Source organism: Aspergillus lucknowensis, assembly GCF_044049455.1.
Source record: "Aspergillus lucknowensis strain CBS 449.75 chromosome Unknown BJX67scaffold_66, whole genome shotgun sequence".
NCBI classification, from domain to species: domain Eukaryota; kingdom Fungi; phylum Ascomycota; class Eurotiomycetes; order Eurotiales; family Aspergillaceae; genus Aspergillus; species Aspergillus lucknowensis.
The window spans coordinates 37,210-54,193 of NW_027263610.1; the positions used below are offsets into that span (position 1 = coordinate 37,210).

At 56.1% G+C, this 16,984-nt stretch overlaps 5 protein-coding genes across 5 annotated transcripts; 2 read left to right on the top strand and 3 right to left on the bottom strand.

Annotated features, from left to right (window-relative positions):
• Window positions 1–28: 28 nt before the first annotated feature.
• Window positions 29–4,835, top strand: BJX67DRAFT_295938 (putative ABC transporter). The gene is made up of 2 exons (XM_071026880.1): window positions 29–3,661; window positions 3,721–4,835. The coding sequence occupies exons 1-2, from the start codon at window positions 428–430 to the stop codon at window positions 4,750–4,752; spliced, it is 4,266 nt and encodes a 1,421-aa protein (XP_070881490.1). The 5' UTR covers window positions 29–427; the 3' UTR covers window positions 4,753–4,835.
• Window positions 4,663–9,459, bottom strand: BJX67DRAFT_366164 (NACHT domain protein). The gene has a single exon (XM_071030366.1). The coding sequence runs from the start codon at window positions 9,235–9,237 to the stop codon at window positions 4,918–4,920; it is 4,320 nt and encodes a 1,439-aa protein (XP_070881491.1). The 5' UTR covers window positions 9,238–9,459; the 3' UTR covers window positions 4,663–4,917.
• Window positions 9,460–9,568: 109 nt separating this feature from the next.
• Window positions 9,569–11,396, bottom strand: BJX67DRAFT_391185 (cytochrome P450; the record flags this gene model as incomplete). The annotated part of the gene is made up of 5 exons (XM_071034735.1): window positions 9,569–9,738; window positions 9,811–9,974; window positions 10,023–10,110; window positions 10,259–11,105; window positions 11,174–11,396. 5 exons carry the CDS (start codon window positions 11,394–11,396, stop codon window positions 9,576–9,578), a joined length of 1,485 nt encoding a protein of 494 aa, XP_070881492.1. The 3' UTR covers window positions 9,569–9,575.
• Window positions 11,397–13,613: 2,217 nt separating this feature from the next.
• BJX67DRAFT_391187 (aromatic prenyltransferase) lies at window positions 13,614–15,019 on the top strand (the record flags this gene model as incomplete). Its single annotated transcript, XM_071034736.1, has 2 exons — window positions 13,614–13,820; window positions 13,874–15,019. 2 exons carry the CDS (start codon window positions 13,614–13,616, stop codon window positions 15,017–15,019), a joined length of 1,353 nt encoding a protein of 450 aa, XP_070881493.1.
• A 54-nt stretch (window positions 15,020–15,073) lies between these two features.
• On the bottom strand, window positions 15,074–16,447 carry BJX67DRAFT_366166 (N-acetylmuramoyl-L-alanine amidase domain-containing protein). The gene is made up of 2 exons (XM_071030367.1): window positions 15,332–16,447; window positions 15,074–15,267 (listed from the first exon to the last, which is right to left on the bottom strand). The coding sequence occupies exons 1-2, from the start codon at window positions 16,358–16,360 to the stop codon at window positions 15,253–15,255; spliced, it is 1,044 nt and encodes a 347-aa protein (XP_070881494.1). The 5' UTR covers window positions 16,361–16,447; the 3' UTR covers window positions 15,074–15,252.
• Between the last annotated feature and the right edge of the window lie 537 nt (window positions 16,448–16,984).

The following is a 16,984-nucleotide window of genomic DNA, read 5'->3' on the forward strand; positions in this document are numbered from 1 at the left end:
AAAAAAAAACCCCAGATCATCGGGAGAGTCATCTCGGAAGTCCTTCCAGAGGCTCTCCTTTATGAGTGATGCTCCATGCCTCCATCTCTTGGACCTCCGCCTGAAGCCTCACGGTTGAGCCGACTGCGATGGCTTTGCACGCGCCCGATCCTCCACTCGGCGCCTCGGTTGCCGTTGGCACTCTCGTCCTTCTGCTCAGCATTCCTCACTCCTATCGCTTGGCGACCGACTTTCGACGCGAGAAAGCGTACCAATTGCTCGAAGACGAGAGTAGTGATGAGCTGGTTACCACGTCGAAACCGCCGCGCTCGGCTTGGAAGCGCATGTGCCTTGTTCTGGTCGCCGCCATAGCCACCGTCGCCTCTATTTGGTCGTGGATGAAGGGTATCAATGCACAAGCCGCAACAGGTATCGTCCATGTTGTGTCATGGGTAACTACGGATCTTTCTCGTGGGTTTCGACTGCCTGGCTAACATTTCAGGCTCTTATCCTATTTCAAGAGAGCGTTGTTGCTAGCCGTCGGAGAACCGAAGATCGGTACCTCCTGGGATGCTACAGCGCCTTCGCAACTCTCGCGATCGGAACTTTCATCGCTTTACCGTTGGCTTCAGTATTGTACCTTGACGCGCGCACCGCCACACTACATCCGCAGTGTGCATTGGCAGTCCCCCAACTCGTCGCTGCTGGGATTCTTTTTGTGGTCAATCTCACCCTTCCGCGAGGACCGAATGTCTACCGTGACGGGAAGATAGTTGATGCAGAGCGCTCTGTGTCAGTTCTCAATCGGTACACCTTCTCCTGGGCGTTCGGGACGATGGCCCTCGCAACCAAGAACGGGAGACTGAATCCCGGGGACCTACCTCTGATGGCACAGGAGGTTCGCGCGAAAACTCTTTCAGACATATTCTATGCTACGGATGGAACTTCAGTACGATGGAGAAAGTGGTTCAAACTCTACTGGCGAGCATTCATTACTCAATTGGTCATTCAACTGTTTGCAAACGCATTCCACTTCCTTCCGCACTTCCTACTGCTTACCGTTCTCCAACTCTTCGAGGACCGCGACGCCGGGGCCAGCAATCAGCTACAGCTATGGCTTGCCGCTCTCGGACTGGGCCTTTCCATGATGACTGTGTCTTGGCTAATCTCTCTGAGGGATTTCGTGGCTGACCTGCATCTCTCCATCCCGGTCAATGAGCAACTGTTGGCTGTCATAACGAGGAAGGCGATGAGTCTCAAGGATACTGTTGTCACTCCCGAAGGGAGTGAAGGAAAGGACGACAAGGATGGGGAGGCCGACGACAGTGACAGTGAAGATGAAGTCCCCCGGTCCAAACACTCCATCCTAAACTTGCTCGGTGTCGACGTCGAGACGATCTCCGACTTTGATGCGTACAGTCACCTCCTTCTCGACTCCGTGCTTGAGTTCAGCATAACAATCGGTTTTCTGATATATTTGCTGGGCTGGAAACCTACGCTCGCGGGTTGTGCAATCCCGCTCCCTCTCACACCAGTCTACTACTACGTCACCAAGAAGTACAGCGAAAAGGAAAAGGTTCTCATGGACCGCCGAGATGAGAAGTCCGCCTCTCTCACTGAGATGGTTCGTGGCATCCGCCAGATTAAATTCAGCGCCCTCGAAACCGAGTGGTACAGCAAAGTCCTCAAACTGCGTGGGAAGGAGATCCGAAGCCAACAGGATGTGTTTCGGCTGAATATCTACATCATAGCAATCTGGAACCTTGGACCGGTCTGTATGAGCTTTTTATCCCTTGCAGCTTATATCTACCTCAATGGATCTATCTCCGCCTCGACCGCCTTCACGGCCTTATCGCTTTTTGAGAATCTTCAAGACACGTTGGCCATCTTGCCCGAAGTTATTACGGATATGCTCGATGCGAAAGTTAGCCTCGGGCGTATTGCGCGGTTTTTGGGGCTTGAAGAACACGTCGATAGTCGGAGATCTGGTGACAAAATAACCTTCGAGGATGCCACCATTACATGGCCATCCTCTTCGTCCGATGAGATCACACATCAATTTGAGCTGAAGGGTCTGAATCTTGATATTCCTTCCGGAGGGCTTACGATTATCACAGGACACAGCGGCTCCGGAAAATCCCTCCTGCTTCAAGCACTGGTTGGCGAGGCGGACGTCGTGGGCGGCGCACTTCTTGTGCCCCGCGTAGGGTCTCCGTCGAACCCCCTGGCCGGCCAAAATGACTGGATTATTGATGGTATGGTCGCATATGTTTCCCAGGATCCGTGGATTGAGAACGCTACCGTTCGCGACGCCATTCTCTTTGGTCTCCCATGGAACCCCGCCAGGTACGACGAAGTGATCTACGCCTGCGCGCTGACGCCGGACCTGAAGATATTCCCCGATGGCGACAAGACTGATATCGGCGCTAAGGGGATTAACCTGAGCGGCGGCCAGAAATGGAGGCTGGCGTTGGCAAGGGCGCTCTACAGCCGCGCCAGTATCCTTGTTCTTGACGATATCTTCAGTGCGGTTGATTCTCATGTTGGTCGGCACTTGCGTGATAATGCTTTGACGGGCAACCTGAGTGAAGGGAGAACCAGAATCCTAGCTACTCATCACGCCAAGTTGTGCCTGAAGAGCGCTTCTTACTTGGTAGAGTTGGAAAATGGCAGTGTCGTTCATGCTGGGTCCCCAGATACAGCAGCGGCCGATGACCCCGAGCATGCATCGGAAGAAAATATGGACACCTTGGACAGAGCGCAATCCCCGGATCGCATTGGATCCTTCGCGCGTCGGGACTCGAACGCGAGGGTAAGCAAATTCTACGAAGAAGAGAAGCGTGCAACCGGCATTGTGAACGCTACGGTCTACAAGTCTTACGTCCAAGCCTCCGGCGGGCACATTCATTGGATATCGATTGTCGCACTTTTCGTTGCAGCATTGGTTCTTAACCTCGCTATTCCGTATTGGGTTTCCATCTGGGCGAGATCATACGAGAACAACACCGTTGACTCCCTCCTCAGTCAACCGGGCGACAGGTCGGACATGGCCGATTTCCCTGCCGGTGGGCTTCAAGTCGACAGGCGTCTTGTTTACTATGGCTCTGTTTATCTTGCCATCTCACTCGTGTCGTGGTTCGTTGAGGTTACTAGAAATCAGATCATTCTAAGCGGCTCCATCAAAGCGTCGAAAGCGATATTTGAACAGTTTGCCGAGTCCTTCTTGCGATCTCCGATTCGGTTCCTCGATACAACACCAGTGGGTCAGGTCATGAACCGGTTCACCTCGGACTTTGGGATCTTTGATTCCGATCTCGCCCTGCATTTCGCGTCCTTTTTACACAGCCTGGTGATGATTGTTGGCGTCATCGTGGCCGCGGTGCTAACTTCGCCATTGATTGTTGGACTTGGGGTCCTCTCGCTACTTGGGTCATGGGTGGTTGCACGCTTCTACGTGGCTGGGGCTCGAGAAGCAAAAAGGCTCAACAGTGTCGCTAAATCACCCATATTTGAACTTGTTGAGTCTATTCTCACCGGACTGCCCACAGTTCGCGCCTTTGGGAGAGAAGAGGCGTATCTCACCCGAATGTACGATCTCATTGATACGCATTGTCAAGCGTTTTGGCACAGACGACTCTTCGCATGCTGGATGTCTTTCTGGCTTAGCTTGGTGGGGGCTTTTGTATGTCCCAGATAATTCTTTCCCTACTTTCCGGAACTGTTGCTAATGCCCGGTTTTAGTTCGTGGCTGCCGTATCTATGATCTTTGTTAGTATCCGGGCTCTGGACGCACCGCTCGCTGGGTTCGCTCTCAGCTTTGCACTGGCCATGTCCGACAATATCTCGTGGCTTCTTTCACAGTATGCCGAACTGGAAATTTCCTTTAATGCCGCGGAACGGATTGTGGAGTACACAAAGCTGGAGAAGGAGCCACAGACTGGGATGGATGTCCCCGCTGCGTGGCCGACGAAGGGTGAGCTTGAGGTTACAGATCTTACGGTCGCCTATGCGCCAGAACTTCCCCCGGTGTTACAAGGGCTCAACTTTAGCATCGCAGCGGGGGAGCGGATTGGGATTGTTGGCCGAACTGGAGCGGGGAAGTCCTCGCTCGCCATGACACTCCTTCGATGTCTAGACCTGCGGTCGGGCACGATTCATATTGATGGAATAGACACCGGCAAGGTCCGACTACGCGACCTTCGCTCCCGTGTTGGGATGATCTCCCAGGATCCCGTCGTCTTCGCCGGGCCTGTGCGTGAAGTTCTCGACCCATTCAACCAGTACGACGATAGCGAGTTGATCGATGCTCTCGAGAAGGTCTCCCTCACAGCTCCGAGCCAGAAAATTTCAGGCACTGACACTTCTGAGCCAACCTCGCCTGGTATAATACCACTCACCTTCCCCATTGCGGAGTCGGGCAAGAATCTTTCACAGGGCCAACGCCAACTCCTCTGCCTCGCGCGTGCGCTTGTCTCCCGGCCGAAGATCTTGATCATGGATGAGGCCACGGCGAGTATCGATATGGAGTCTGATTTACGGATTCAGAGGGTGCTGCGGGAGGAGATTCGGGGATGCACGTTGCTAGTTATTGCGCATAGGTTATCGACGATTGCGGACTTTGATCGAATTGTTGTTCTCGATGAGGGGCGCGTCTCCGAGATGGATTCGCCGAGGAAGCTGATGGAGGTCGAGGGGGGTGCTTTTCGGGGGTTGGTTGAGGGGAGTGGAGAGAGACAAGCCATACGGGAGATGATCTATGGGGAGGAGGCGTAGACTCGCATGCTGCGGCCGAGAAGTTATGATTAGATGGGAATTCGAATGTGAATGGAAGCGAGCAGTGGTTGTTCTTGAGGCTGGTGCTTTCCTCGTAAGGCCTTACAAGGCAAGTCCAAGCATCCAATTCTTGTACATATTCATTTTGCCTCCACTACATAACGGCTAGATGGTAAACCACTTCGCCCACTGACTCCGCTGAGGCTCCGGCAACACTTGCATGCACCACGCCGACAGACCCCCTTCAAACGCAAAGTCCGCCGTCTGCCACTTCTCAGCAAGGCTGTCCTTCCACTCCTCCACCCAGACAACGCGCCTCTCCCCATCAGGAGACATGAGCGGCACCTTGCCCTCCGGCAAACGCTCAGAGGGCTTCAACAGTCCACCGGTATAGTAGAATTCGTGTTGTGGGTTACAAATCCCGGGAAAGCTCGATGGGTCGTCTGAGGCTCGGTACTGGCGATAGCATCGTGAACAGAGCGACGAGAAGGGGCAAGAGCGACAGAAGTACCAGTGGAATATGGACTGGATTTTCACCCTGCAGCCCGCGCATTCACTTAGTTTGTCGGTTATCATCCAGTTATTCAGGCCGTCAAGTTCGTCTTCGTCGGCATCGGCATCGTCTTCGTGTTGAGACTCGATGCGCATCTGAGAAACCGATTCTGCGACCTTACCCGGCTCATCATCCTGTGGCTGCTCGGCCACGTAGGGCTCGTATGCATTCAGCAGCCGCGCCTCGTCCTGCTTGATCAGATACAAGGCCGCGTCCAGGTCTTCCGGACTATCGCCGGCTGCCAGAAAGGTCTTGAAGAGGCTCGTAAACGCATCCAAGTCATTCGAAGGATCATCGTCTGATAGCAACGCGACGCAACTCCTGATACGGCCCCGGAGAGCGTCTCTCGCGGTCGCGGTGCTTCCATGGTCCCGCAGCCAGCTGGAGATAGCCAGGCTGACATCGTTACACTCGGCGCTTTCGTCAAGCGTGATCGGAGTATACTCAAAGGGAGGGTCGACGTTATCCAGACAGGCTCTCACTAGGTGGCTAATCGACCATTCTCGAGTGAGCGGGCCGTTATAGGTATCGGAAAGGGCTTCGTTGGGAATGGCGGCAACTTGGGACCATATCTGAATGCCCAGACTGATTCGCCCTTTCTCGAACAACACCGTGGCCAAGGCATATTTCATGAGCAAGATGAAATGAAGCGGCCTATCTAGGGTGTCCACTCTAGGCAATAGCCCAGCAATGAGATCAAGGTACTCATGGTCTTCCGGAGTCAACGCATGGTGCAAAACCCGATAAACTACATGCGACCCGAAGTCAAGGGAATCAAGGACGGAGTCCGCAAAGTCTTCGGAATCCACCCCCCGCACGGCCATCTCCTTGGAGTGGGCAGAGCCGAAGTCAAAGACGGACCGGAGACGATGAGGCTGGTGCAGCTCCAGGAAGATCGCAAAGAAGGGAAACATGTCTGGTCGCCCGAAGTCTGGGTCTGGGCCACGGTTCAATACACCTTCCCAAGCTTCGTTGGCCGCTGCGAGTGCGTCCTGTGGCAATTTGGCACGGTGTCTCATCTGCGCCCGATGCAGTAATCTCTCGACATGGCCCTTCGCGCCGGGTATGCCGTCGTCGCTGTTGAGAGTGTCGTGCAGGGATTCGAACAACTCCAAGTGTGCCAAAGCTTCCTTGTGCCTGCGTGTCTCAGTGTATGCACGAGACATGTCTCTGTGAATGACCGACAGGGACTGCACGCTGAGGCTAGGAGACTCCTGGTGACTGTCAAGGGCAGCCTGAAATGACTTCGAGGCTTCTTCATAGCACCGATTCAGGAGTAACGACTGGGCAACTCGCGCATGCCACATCGCACTTTTCTGCAGCTTTGGCGCCTCAGCCAGGGATAGGATCTCAGACGCTGCCAGGTTGTTCCATCTTACATTTGGTATGATATCTACAGAACCGTCTTCGTCTGGTGCGGGCGCCGTAGATGCCATCTCGCGGTATATCAGCAGGGCTGACGGGATAGCGCCCGGAAATCCGTCACGGTCTTGGATGTCGCCAGGCTCCAGCCAGCGTCGATACCAGAAAGATACCAGAAAGGAGAAAAGCACCGTGAAGGGAGACGCGTCGCTTGCCATGTCCGAGTCTCGGGCGTTGTCTACGAACCTCTGTCTGGTGTCTGGCGGGAGCCAGTTCAAGGCCAGCTCAGCCCTTTCGTTTGCAGTCCTTCGATTTCCCGTGGTCATCCAAAAGCTGCCGAGCTCTGAGAATTCAGAGTCCGGGTGAAAGGAATACTCTGTAGAGGACCTCCAGTGGAATTCGAGAATCAGCCAGTCCTGTGAGTTCGGTTCGAAGGCGAAGAGCTCCTCGAGCACGTTGGATATTGCCTCTGCTCGGCCGCCAGCTTGTTCAGGCCTCGCACGCGTCAGATGCGATGTCAAGAACATCTCAGCATACGCCGTCGCAGGTCCAAGCAACATGTCGGGGTTGCTCAGCGCAGAGCCGGATCTGTGTCGAATAGCATAGAGCGTAACGTAGAGGAAGTTCGCTTCAGCTTGGTCTACGCTCACATGGATGGGGCCAGAGTCCTCTGATGTCCTGAAGAATTCGTAAAACGAACTATGTCGAAGTATCACGACATCGGCTTCCCCATAGCTGCCCCTGCCCTCCCCGGTTCGGACCAAGAACAGCGATGAATACAGCGTGCGCAGGTCGTCTTCAAGATTGAGAACCTCCTCCTCGAAGATAATCTGCAGCATAAGCTCGAGCTGGACGACGGTCAGCGGCCTCTGCGCGAGAGCCACGAGGGAGAGAAGGACGTTCAGCTGGTCAATCCGGGTCGTGCCTTCTTCGTCCGACATTTCGTCCGAAGCTGACAACTCCTTGCTCAGACGCTGCAGCTCTTCGTGCAGCATCGCCGTGATTCCCCGGGGCATGGCCCTGACCACCTTCCTGATCTGGTCCTTTGTTCGGCAGCGCAGGACGGATTTGATGACGAGGTTCGCCCATTCCCAGAGCCCTTCAGCCCCCTTGCTGATGGCGCTTACAGTCTCTTCCCGGAGCTCCGGAGAGCCTCGAAATAACTTGGTCTTTTCCAGTTTCTGGGATATGTACCCGTGAAGATCGTCTATGTTCTGGTCAGTGCCGACCTCAATGTCCGTGCAGACCAGCGCATGTTCCTCAAACAGGGCCCCCACAGAGTCTCTGCTCAGGAGGACGATGCGCAGCGGGGCGCTGGTGTGCGTATCCTCCGAGAAAGTCTTCTCGAGCAGACCGAAGAGTATCTCTTGCTCTTCTGGGTCAGCCTCGTCAAGGCCGTCAATCACAAAACACGTTGGAGAGGCTGATGCAGCGTCGAAGTGCTTCATCAGAAGCTTTCTCCAAACCGCATAGCTGTTCCCCGGATCCTCTTTCAGACAGTATTCCTCCGCCTGGGCTGCAAATCCCGGCCTCTGCGCCGCAACTTGCCATGCGAGCGTACGTAGTGCCTTGTTGAGCGAGCGTAGGTCGACGTCGTTGTTCCGGCAGAAGAACGAGGCAACAGCCGGCGCAGGGTTGCCAGACAGCTCTCCGCTCTCCAGCTCGGTGATAATCTTCGACGCGATGTGAGATTTTCCGACGCCAGGGCCGCCGTGGATCCAGAGCAGGGGCTGCGAGCTCTCCCACCAGGCCCGCAGCCTCTCGTCAACCCAGCGTGCCGAGCCTGGGATGCGGTTCTCGTTGATGGACGAGAAGACCTGCGAAGACGCAGAAACGGGTTGTAAAGCGGCCTTGACCCTCTGCAGCCTCTCACGGTCACTTCTGCGTTCCTCTCTCTCGAGCAGCTCCTCGGTGTTCCTCAGCGCCTGGTGCGTGATTTTGAGGCCGTGAGCGGACACCATCAGATGCTCCTGGCTGGTCAGCTCCTCCAGCTCGCCGAACAGAGAGCTGATGGATGTGTCCTCGACAAAGACATTCTTGGCCCACTTGGAAAGTCTCGCCTTGAGTGAGCCCTGAGTTAGAAGTTTCTGCGATGCCGCGCAGACCCGCAGGAAATTCACCAGCACCTTGACGATAATCGTCTTCATTCCCTCGCTCAGAGGCACCCCTTTGTATGACTCTAACCGGAGAGCGAAATTCCCCAACTTCTGAAACAAATCGGTAATCATGTTAAAGGCATCGCTTACCCTGCGTGCTCCGCGGACGAGGAGAAGCATCGCGCCCATGATGGACGACGCTGGCGGAAACGCCGCTGCAGCCACGCCAGCGATGAGATCGCCCCAGCTCTCGAATGGCGCGAGAACCGTCTGCATCGCGTGCAGGAGAGGCCGCCGCTTCATCCGGAAATCCTCAAAGTGGTCCTTTTCAGACTCCAGCTGGCGCGAGAGGTCTTCCGGGCCGCTAAGATTGGGGATCGCTCCCTCGGTGAGGGCGACGCCGGTTTCCCTCGCATAGTCATTGCAGGCACTGTGCCAGAGGGAGGAGAGCTTGTCGTCTGGAGACTTGTCCATCGCAGCCAGAGCCTACCACAGAATCTTCGGTGAGAAAGGAAGAGGGAAGGGTGTCCGTCGTCGAAGCCCCGCGCTGCGCCTCTGCCCCTCATTTGGACAGTTCAGCCTCACAGCTGACGGGGCTGGACAAGGATTTCCCGACTGGGAATAGCCGATGCCTCTCGTGGTAAAATGTTGGTAACTTGTAGGGCTCACCTTCATGGACGAACATCCTCTTACTCGTACTGTCCAACCCTGGTCAATAAATTAGGCAGGTTCCCATGTGGTCATTATTAGTATCGAAATCGTAAGTCTCTCGGTAGATACAAAGCCTCCCCAATTCCATGAATTACCACTTCCTACTCCTTCACCAACAGCCTCACTCCCTTACTATCCATCTTGACAAAGGGAATGAAAATATCATGCACAACACGAACATCCTCGATCGTCGTCTCAAAGAGCTCAAACTCCATCCGGCGCAGGAGGCTCGAGATGACGAGGTAGATTTCCGAGCGGGCGAGGCTGCAGTGCACATGTTAGCTGCGCATTCTGCGACACTCAAAGGGGCTAAGAAAAAGACTTGAAAAAACGTACTGCATCCCAATACACTGGCGCGACCCCTTCGAAAACGCAACCATGTACTTCTCCAGCCGCTTGCGCTCGGCCGGGTCCGTCCAGCGCTCCGGGTTGAAGCGGTAGGAGTCCGGGAAGATCGACTCGTTGTGGTGCATGAGGAGGCAGCTCATGCTGACAGGGGTCTGGACCGGTTAGCATGCGCGAATAGACGGGAATTGGGGCGGACGAACACCAGGAGGAATGGTCCAGTCCTTGTACTTGAGTGCGTTGTACGGCGCGATGCGAGGGAGGCGGGCGGTTACACCATACGACAGTCTGCTGGGTTAATCTCCGAGACTTGGTCTAGATGCAGTCTTTGTATCTTACCTGATTCCTTCGAGCATGACGCCGGTCTATCTCGAGGTCCTGTTAGCGACTTTCTCCAGAGCGAGTGCCCTGTTGAGGGAGACGTACCAGGTAGGGCAACTGCTCCAGCTGCACAAGGGACGGATCGTCACCCAGCGGCGCCAGCTCCTCCTTCAACTTCCTCAGCAGCTCCGGCTCATTGTGCAGGTAGAAAAGAATATAGGTCATCGCCTTGGCCGTCGTCTCGGCCCCCGCAGAGACGAGAACCTGCATCTCCTGCGCCAGCCGCGCCTCGCTCTTCTCCTGCGCGGGCAGGTCACTGCTCAGCACATTATCGAAGAGCGTCTGGCGCCCGTCCTTCGCAACCTGCGGGCCCTTCTCACGGTGATTCTTCGCGATCTCTGCGATCTTCGCACGACACCGGCGCTGGAAGCCGAAGAACAGCTCCATGCCCGGGTTCAGCCACGCCGTGATCCCCTCAGGCATCGAGACAAGCAGCGGCAGCAGAAACGCAACAGGACGCACAAAGACGAGCGTCTTCGCCGTCCCACACAGCGTATGCTGCCACTGCGGGATGAAGTCCGGCTCGTCGAGATAGTGGTACCCCGTGCCCATGGTATAGTCCGTGATCACGTCCGTCGTGTAGCAGGTAAGCGGGTACTCGATGTTGACGGGCTGCCCCGTGCCTTTGAGTTCTTCGAGGCGGCGGCACAGCTTGTCGACGAGGGCCTTGAGCGCGGGCTCGAGCTGGCGGATGCGCGCGGTCGAGAAGAAGGGGTTCATCTGGCCCCGGATCAGGCGGTGGCGGTAGTGGTCCTCCGCGGTGATCAGGGCGTAGGGGGCGTTGAAGGTGCGCTGGTAGTAGGCATACTTGTTACGGGGGCTGTCGCGCGCGTAGATGACTTCGTAGTAGTCCGGGTCGTTGACGTGCAGTTCGGTCGGGCTGATGCGGACGATGGGTCCTCCACCTGTTGTTAGCCCTCGCCGAACGTCAAGAGAGCATAGCATGAAAGTAAAGGAGAAAGAGAGGAGATACCGTATTTCTTGTGCAACTCGCCAATGTGAAAGGTAAACTGGCCGTTGCGCACAGCCTCCCAGTAGAACTCGTAGAAGACCGTCAGCGCCGCCAGCCGCGGACCAGGGAAGTGCGCAATGGGCGACAGGAAGAGTCGATAGATGACAAGCGACACGATATAGGTCGCGAACAGCGCACCAGACGCGACCAGCGGGTGGTCGAGGAGCAGGCGGAGCACCTCCATGTCAGACCCAGGGTTGTGGTTGTATGCGCTGGATCAGGATCCAAGGACCAGACTGTCGGGACAGGCTGGGCTGTTCTTATTCTCGCTCGTCGCTTGTCATTCCAGCCCACGAACGCCTGCTCCTGGCTCCTGCGCACGCTCCTCGATTCACCCATGATTGACCCCCCACCACCATTCGCATACTCCCGCTCTGGCACTCCGTCAGAATTCAAAAGACAAGACTGACATCTGCACATCCGCCTGTCAGCCCAATCACAACGCTGGCAGGCGCCAGTCGTACTTTTTCTCCCCCACAAAGCCCATCGTCGCGCCCCACAGCGGGCCCAGCACGGCCCTCTCACCAGCCAGTTGGGGGCTGCATCCGGCGATGGCGTCAAGTTAGGGACTGCACTAACAGCGAGACTCCTGCCTTGTTCGCTTTAGCCTGCTCTGTCAGAGGGGATCGGCGACCTGCCTCAGTTGAGAAGAGCCCATCCCAGGGAAAGACGGAGATGCCACGGGCATTTCCACCCCCGAGATTAAACTTTGGACAAACACGTTGGATCGTCCCAAAACAAGGTTTATTGTTCCGGTGTCTCTGGTCCACGCGGGTCCAACCGGTATCCCGTCTACACTTCCAAGGCTCGTGTCTGAGTTGAGTTTCTGGTCTGTACACAGAGTTTCTGCAGCTGCAATGCATTCCTACTGGGTGGAAATCCTTTCCTGCATAGATGTGACGCACTCAGATGACTGGATTAGAGTTCCTCGAGTTGGTGCCAGGTCTTCCAGAGAGTCAGGAGCGTCTGTGATTGTCTCTCGTCATGGCTGAGAATATCGCCTTCTGACGAGGGCACCGCACTGGCCGCCGCCCACCCCTTCTACCATCTCCTTCAGAGTAGGGTTCGCGGGGCCACCTGTCTCGATTCAAGACTCACATCATCGCTGTCCTTCCCAGACATTCCAGGACGACTCATCACCTGACAACCGGACGAGCCTCCCCACGATGGCAAAGACTTGGTTCCCCATCAAGGTTGGCAAAGTCAAACACCAACTGCCCTGGGCAGGAACAGCCTCTGCATCCACCCCGAGTTACCTCTTTCGCGATACCTTATCCGGTTTCATCCTCTCCTGGCCAGCCCCGGATCCGTTTCTCTACCGTTCTGAAACCGCCGCCGCCAGTGCGAACCTGTATCGGCACGGTTCCGTGGGCCGTGCCGGAGGGTCCCGCTGATCGGAACCACAGCCAGCACGGAGTCATCGAGGACATGGAAGAGTTCACAGACCTCGTCACAGAGCGAGGCATGTTTCAGAGTCGTCCGGCACTTCGCCCAGTGTGCTTTTCGCCGAGTCGCTGACCAGGACATTATCCAGAGAAGCCGGTTTATGAGCCACGGAGGTGCGAGCTTCGAGATGGAAGGGATGAAGAATCTGAGCTGCTCAAGAAGGTCTGTCATGCAATATTTATACCTGCGAGGACATCTGGAGCCCTGCGATAGACCTGCACGTTGACCATATGAGAAGCGAGCTATTGAATGAAGGGATTGAAGGGAGAATAAAGGAATGAAGGGCGAGGAACAGGGACGTTCAGCAGAAAGTTGTCTTGCCAACTTATTTTGACACCTTTCTGCCAGCAATTCTATACATGATACCGGCCGATCCCGATATAGTCGGAGAATGAATTAGTCCGTCACCAACGACGCCGACGCTGATTCTCCGGACTCCGGCCGATCTCCGGACTTGTGCACCAAATCAAGAGATTCAGAATCGAACTATCAGAGGGGAAGCGCTGTGAACCGGGCTCGAAAGACTGTGGAGAGTCAGTCGTGCCGAAGCAATGGGCTGAGAGACACCCAGCTCCATCCACGAGCCCCGACCAGTCCTCTCATCCAAATACTCGGCGCACGGGCAGCAGAGATGCTCGACGTATCGATCACAATTGCCTTGTTTTCCAGATCCGGCCTGCCCGACATTATCTCGGTCTCCGATGGGATGTCGATCTGAAAGAGCTGCAATGCGCTGCCAACCCTGTCCTCCAACAACGAGGATCGACTTCGTCGCACAGCCAAGGTGACACAATCCCGTCAAAGTAGTGACTGCCCGCATCTGTGGCGCCCTTTAACCCCGAAGTTTAAGTCCGTGCACCGAGAGATAAGTACTGGTGATGGTCCATCTGCTCTACCTGAGCGGACAGTCCTCTAGAGAGGTTGTTGCCAACATCCAACCGCCAGTGTCTACACAATGCAGCCCAAGACGAATGGCTATCAGAACGGACATGGACCAGGCTTCAGCGCATTGCAAGTTGTGTCCAAGCTGGAGCCTTCTCGTGGACCGAGCCATGAGTACTGGTGGAATCTCACAGCGCCGCAGCTAGCCCTAATGCTCAAAGAAGCTGGATATCCCCCAGAGAAACAGCTCGAGACGCTTCTCTTCTACTACCACTGGGTCGTACGTCTCTCATAGAAGGCTCTCCTCGAAGTTCCACTCTTGACTGATCTCAGGTCCCATATCTCGGCCCGAAGCCAGAGGCGGACGGCAGCCTCAAGTGGCCATCGCTCGTCTCAGCTGCCGGAGTCCCCCTCGAATACTCCTGGAAATGGGACACAGAGACCAAGGGACCAGATGTCCGTCTCACCATCGAAGCCATCAACGAGCTCAGCGGCACGCAGTTCGACCCCCTCAACCAATCTCCCTCCCTCGAGCTGCTCCAGCGCCTGTCCGCCATCCTTCCAGATCTCAACCAGGCCTGGATGAGCCATTTCCTCTCCAGCTTGTACGACCACGACAAGATAAAGTACATAAAGGAATCCCAGTCCGAGGGGGGTATGCCCCTCCGCTCAACAATGCTCCTCTGCTTCGAATTCGGCCGCAAGTCCACTTCAACAAAGACATACTTCAGCCCTAGGAAGCTCGGCCAGCAGGGGTTCGCCCCGTTGAAGGAATACATGTCTGCTATCCAGGGTCTAGGACCAAGCCGCGCCCTCAACGCAGTCACCGACTTCCTGGATACAAGTCCCGAGGGAGCCCATCTGAAGCCATTCATGCTCGCCGTCGACAACATCGACCCGTCCTCTTCGCGGCTGAAATTCTACTTCGCGTCCCCCAGCACAAGCTACGCCTCTATCCGTGAAGTCCTCACCCTCGGCGGACGCATCGCATCCCCAGGACTAGAAGATAATCTCCGAACCCTCCACGACCTCGTCAAGGCTATCATGCCTGTCCCGGAGAATCTGCCCGACGACGCCGACATCCCCGTCCCTACCCCGGGGCCAACAGACCAATCCCCACCTTCACAGTTAGAGAACGGAGGAAACGCTGACATGGCCGCCGAACGCGCGTTCTTCGTCTCAGGATACCAATACTACTTCGACATCGCGCCCGGCGCCACCCTGCCGGATATCAAATTCTACGTCCCCATCCGCAACGGCCAGATGGACGATCGGGCCGTCGCAGAGGGACTGACGCGGTGGATGAGAGAGCGGGGTCGGGGCCGGTACTGCGATGCGTATATCCGCGTGCTGGAGGGGTTAGCCCAGGGGAGGGACTTGGGTGAGTGTCGCGGGTTGCATACCCATGTCTGTGCGATGATTCGGGCGGATGGGGAGTTTGATATCACCTCGTACTTGGCACCAGGAGTGTCGCAGTAGAAGAGCTGGTTGGGATGTTTCATTTCGAAATGGAGGTGAGGGATTGTTTCTCGGTCAGAACAGCAAGAACACGTCTAATTGTATATCCTTTCACGCGTAATATATACAGCCGCACCATTCGTAGCTCATCATATATACATACACAAGCCAAACCTGCCGCAAGCCCAATCACCAATCTAGAACCATCCGAACAACACTCGTCACCACCCCAATATACCGAACGAATCTCCCATTCAAGACGCGGGAACCTGAATCGCCCTCGTCAGCTGCTAGAACTTGCACATCCTCTTCGTCCCCCTGAACCTGTCTTACCTTCAGTTCGTCCCACGAGGTCTGGCCGGGCCACCCATCGGCGTCCGCGCCGCTATACCCCAGCTTGACCTGCCAGCACCGGTAGGATTCCAGATCCGCCTCGGACCACTGCTCGCTCGGTCCGGAGGTGTACTTTCCGCATCCCTCTTCCACGAGTCGCTCGCCCATGGCTTCGATGATGGGCGACGACGGCTCGGACTTGAAGAAGCTGGCGCCGGGGAACGGCTCATAGTCGGAGCCACCGTCGCCGTCGCCGTCGCCGTCGCCGTCACCGCCGCCAGGAGGCGTGGAGCCAAGCGGGACGCCGCGGGCCGGGATCTCGAGAACGTCGCCGGCGGTGATATTTCCGGACTCCGGGAGGTCGTTGGCGGTGATGATATAGCGCTTGGGGACGTTGTATTCCGTTGCGATGTCATCGAGGGTTTCGCCGTCCTCGACCGTGTGTTCGCCGCCGTCGTAGAGCTCGCCGGGATCGAGGGAGCCGTCCCCGACAAGGGCGTAGAGAGCTTCACCGGGGCACTCGGTCGAGTAGCCGTCTCTGTGGCCCTTGATCTCGTCTCCTGCTCCGGCGCGTCGCAGGTACGCAATGGAGTCTTGGATGCCGATGATCTGGTCGTCCGTTGGCTCCGTCAGCCCGGCTTTCCCGAGGAAGGCCAGGACGGCGTAGTGGTTGGCATTCAGGGTCGCGTCGCCATTGGCGCCGGATTTATGGCCCTTCCCGCGTCCATCGAAGACGTATCCGTGCTCGCAGACACCGAGGGAGTATGCGATATCCATGTAGTTCTCGACTTCGTTGGCCAGATGCATCTCCTGGATGGAGAGCATGTATGCGCCGCATTCTGAGTGGTCGCGGGAGGAATACTCGGGGCCGACGTAGTGGACCTTTACCCCCTTGGGGTTGGTGATGGTCGTGTAACTGCCTCGCGGTGGGTGGGCGTTCCATTCGTCACGCTCGACGAAGTACATGCCCGACACCGAAGAGGCGAGGGTGAGGGCGACAGACGTGTATGTCAGGAGTTTGGCAGCCATCTTTGTTGGGAGGGCTCGTTGGGAGAGACTGATCAGCGAGAATGAGGACCTTTGGATCCCGCGATCAGTATTTATACCTGCCGCTGAGTCCATCATTTCCTCCATTCTGGTCCACCAAAACCATCCACTGTCGTATCGTAAGTCCCTCTTTCAAAAGGAACCACGGTTTTGCTCCCCAAACAGGAAAAACAGCCAAGGAACTGGAGATCTTGGTGCTGGTGTCGATCGCTTAAATTTAGCATCAGGAACGGAGATGCCAAGCATAACACGAGCCCAGTTGCCAATCAAGGACGTTGACGGGGCTTTTCCACGGCCATGCGACCTCGTATTCGCTCAACTCAATTTCCTTGTTGGAACATCGTTGCTCCTCAGGGGAGCGTTTCGCGAGGTGTGCAAGTAGATCAGTGCACTGACCAGAAAGGCGCCTGTGGAATTTCAGACCCTGACAAATTGAAATGCACCTCCCGAGGAAGCTGTCCTTGAGCATCTTTCACGGACAGGGGCATAAAGTCCCCGGAGATAAAACTGGGCGACCTTCTGGAGAAGATTGCCGACGCAATGACTGAATGTGGATGCCAGAATGAGGTTCTCGTTTCCTCATAGTGACACCAGCCTGGCCGTGCC

Excerpts from the sequence above, each read along its gene's own strand:
- BJX67DRAFT_295938 (XM_071026880.1), top strand. The coding sequence starts at position 428 with ATGGGTAACTACGGATCTTTCTCGTGGGTTTCGACTGCCTGGCTAACA. Across the intron at positions 3,662-3,720 it reads TTAGCTTGGTGGGGGCTTTT|TTCGTGGCTGCCGTATCTAT; the intron begins GTATGTCCCAGA and ends GCCCGGTTTTAG.
- BJX67DRAFT_366164 (XM_071030366.1), bottom strand. The coding sequence starts at position 9,237 with ATGGACAAGTCTCCAGACGACAAGCTCTCCTCCCTCTGGCACAGTGCC.
- BJX67DRAFT_366166 (XM_071030367.1), bottom strand. The coding sequence starts at position 16,360 with ATGGCTGCCAAACTCCTGACATACACGTCTGTCGCCCTCACCCTCGCC.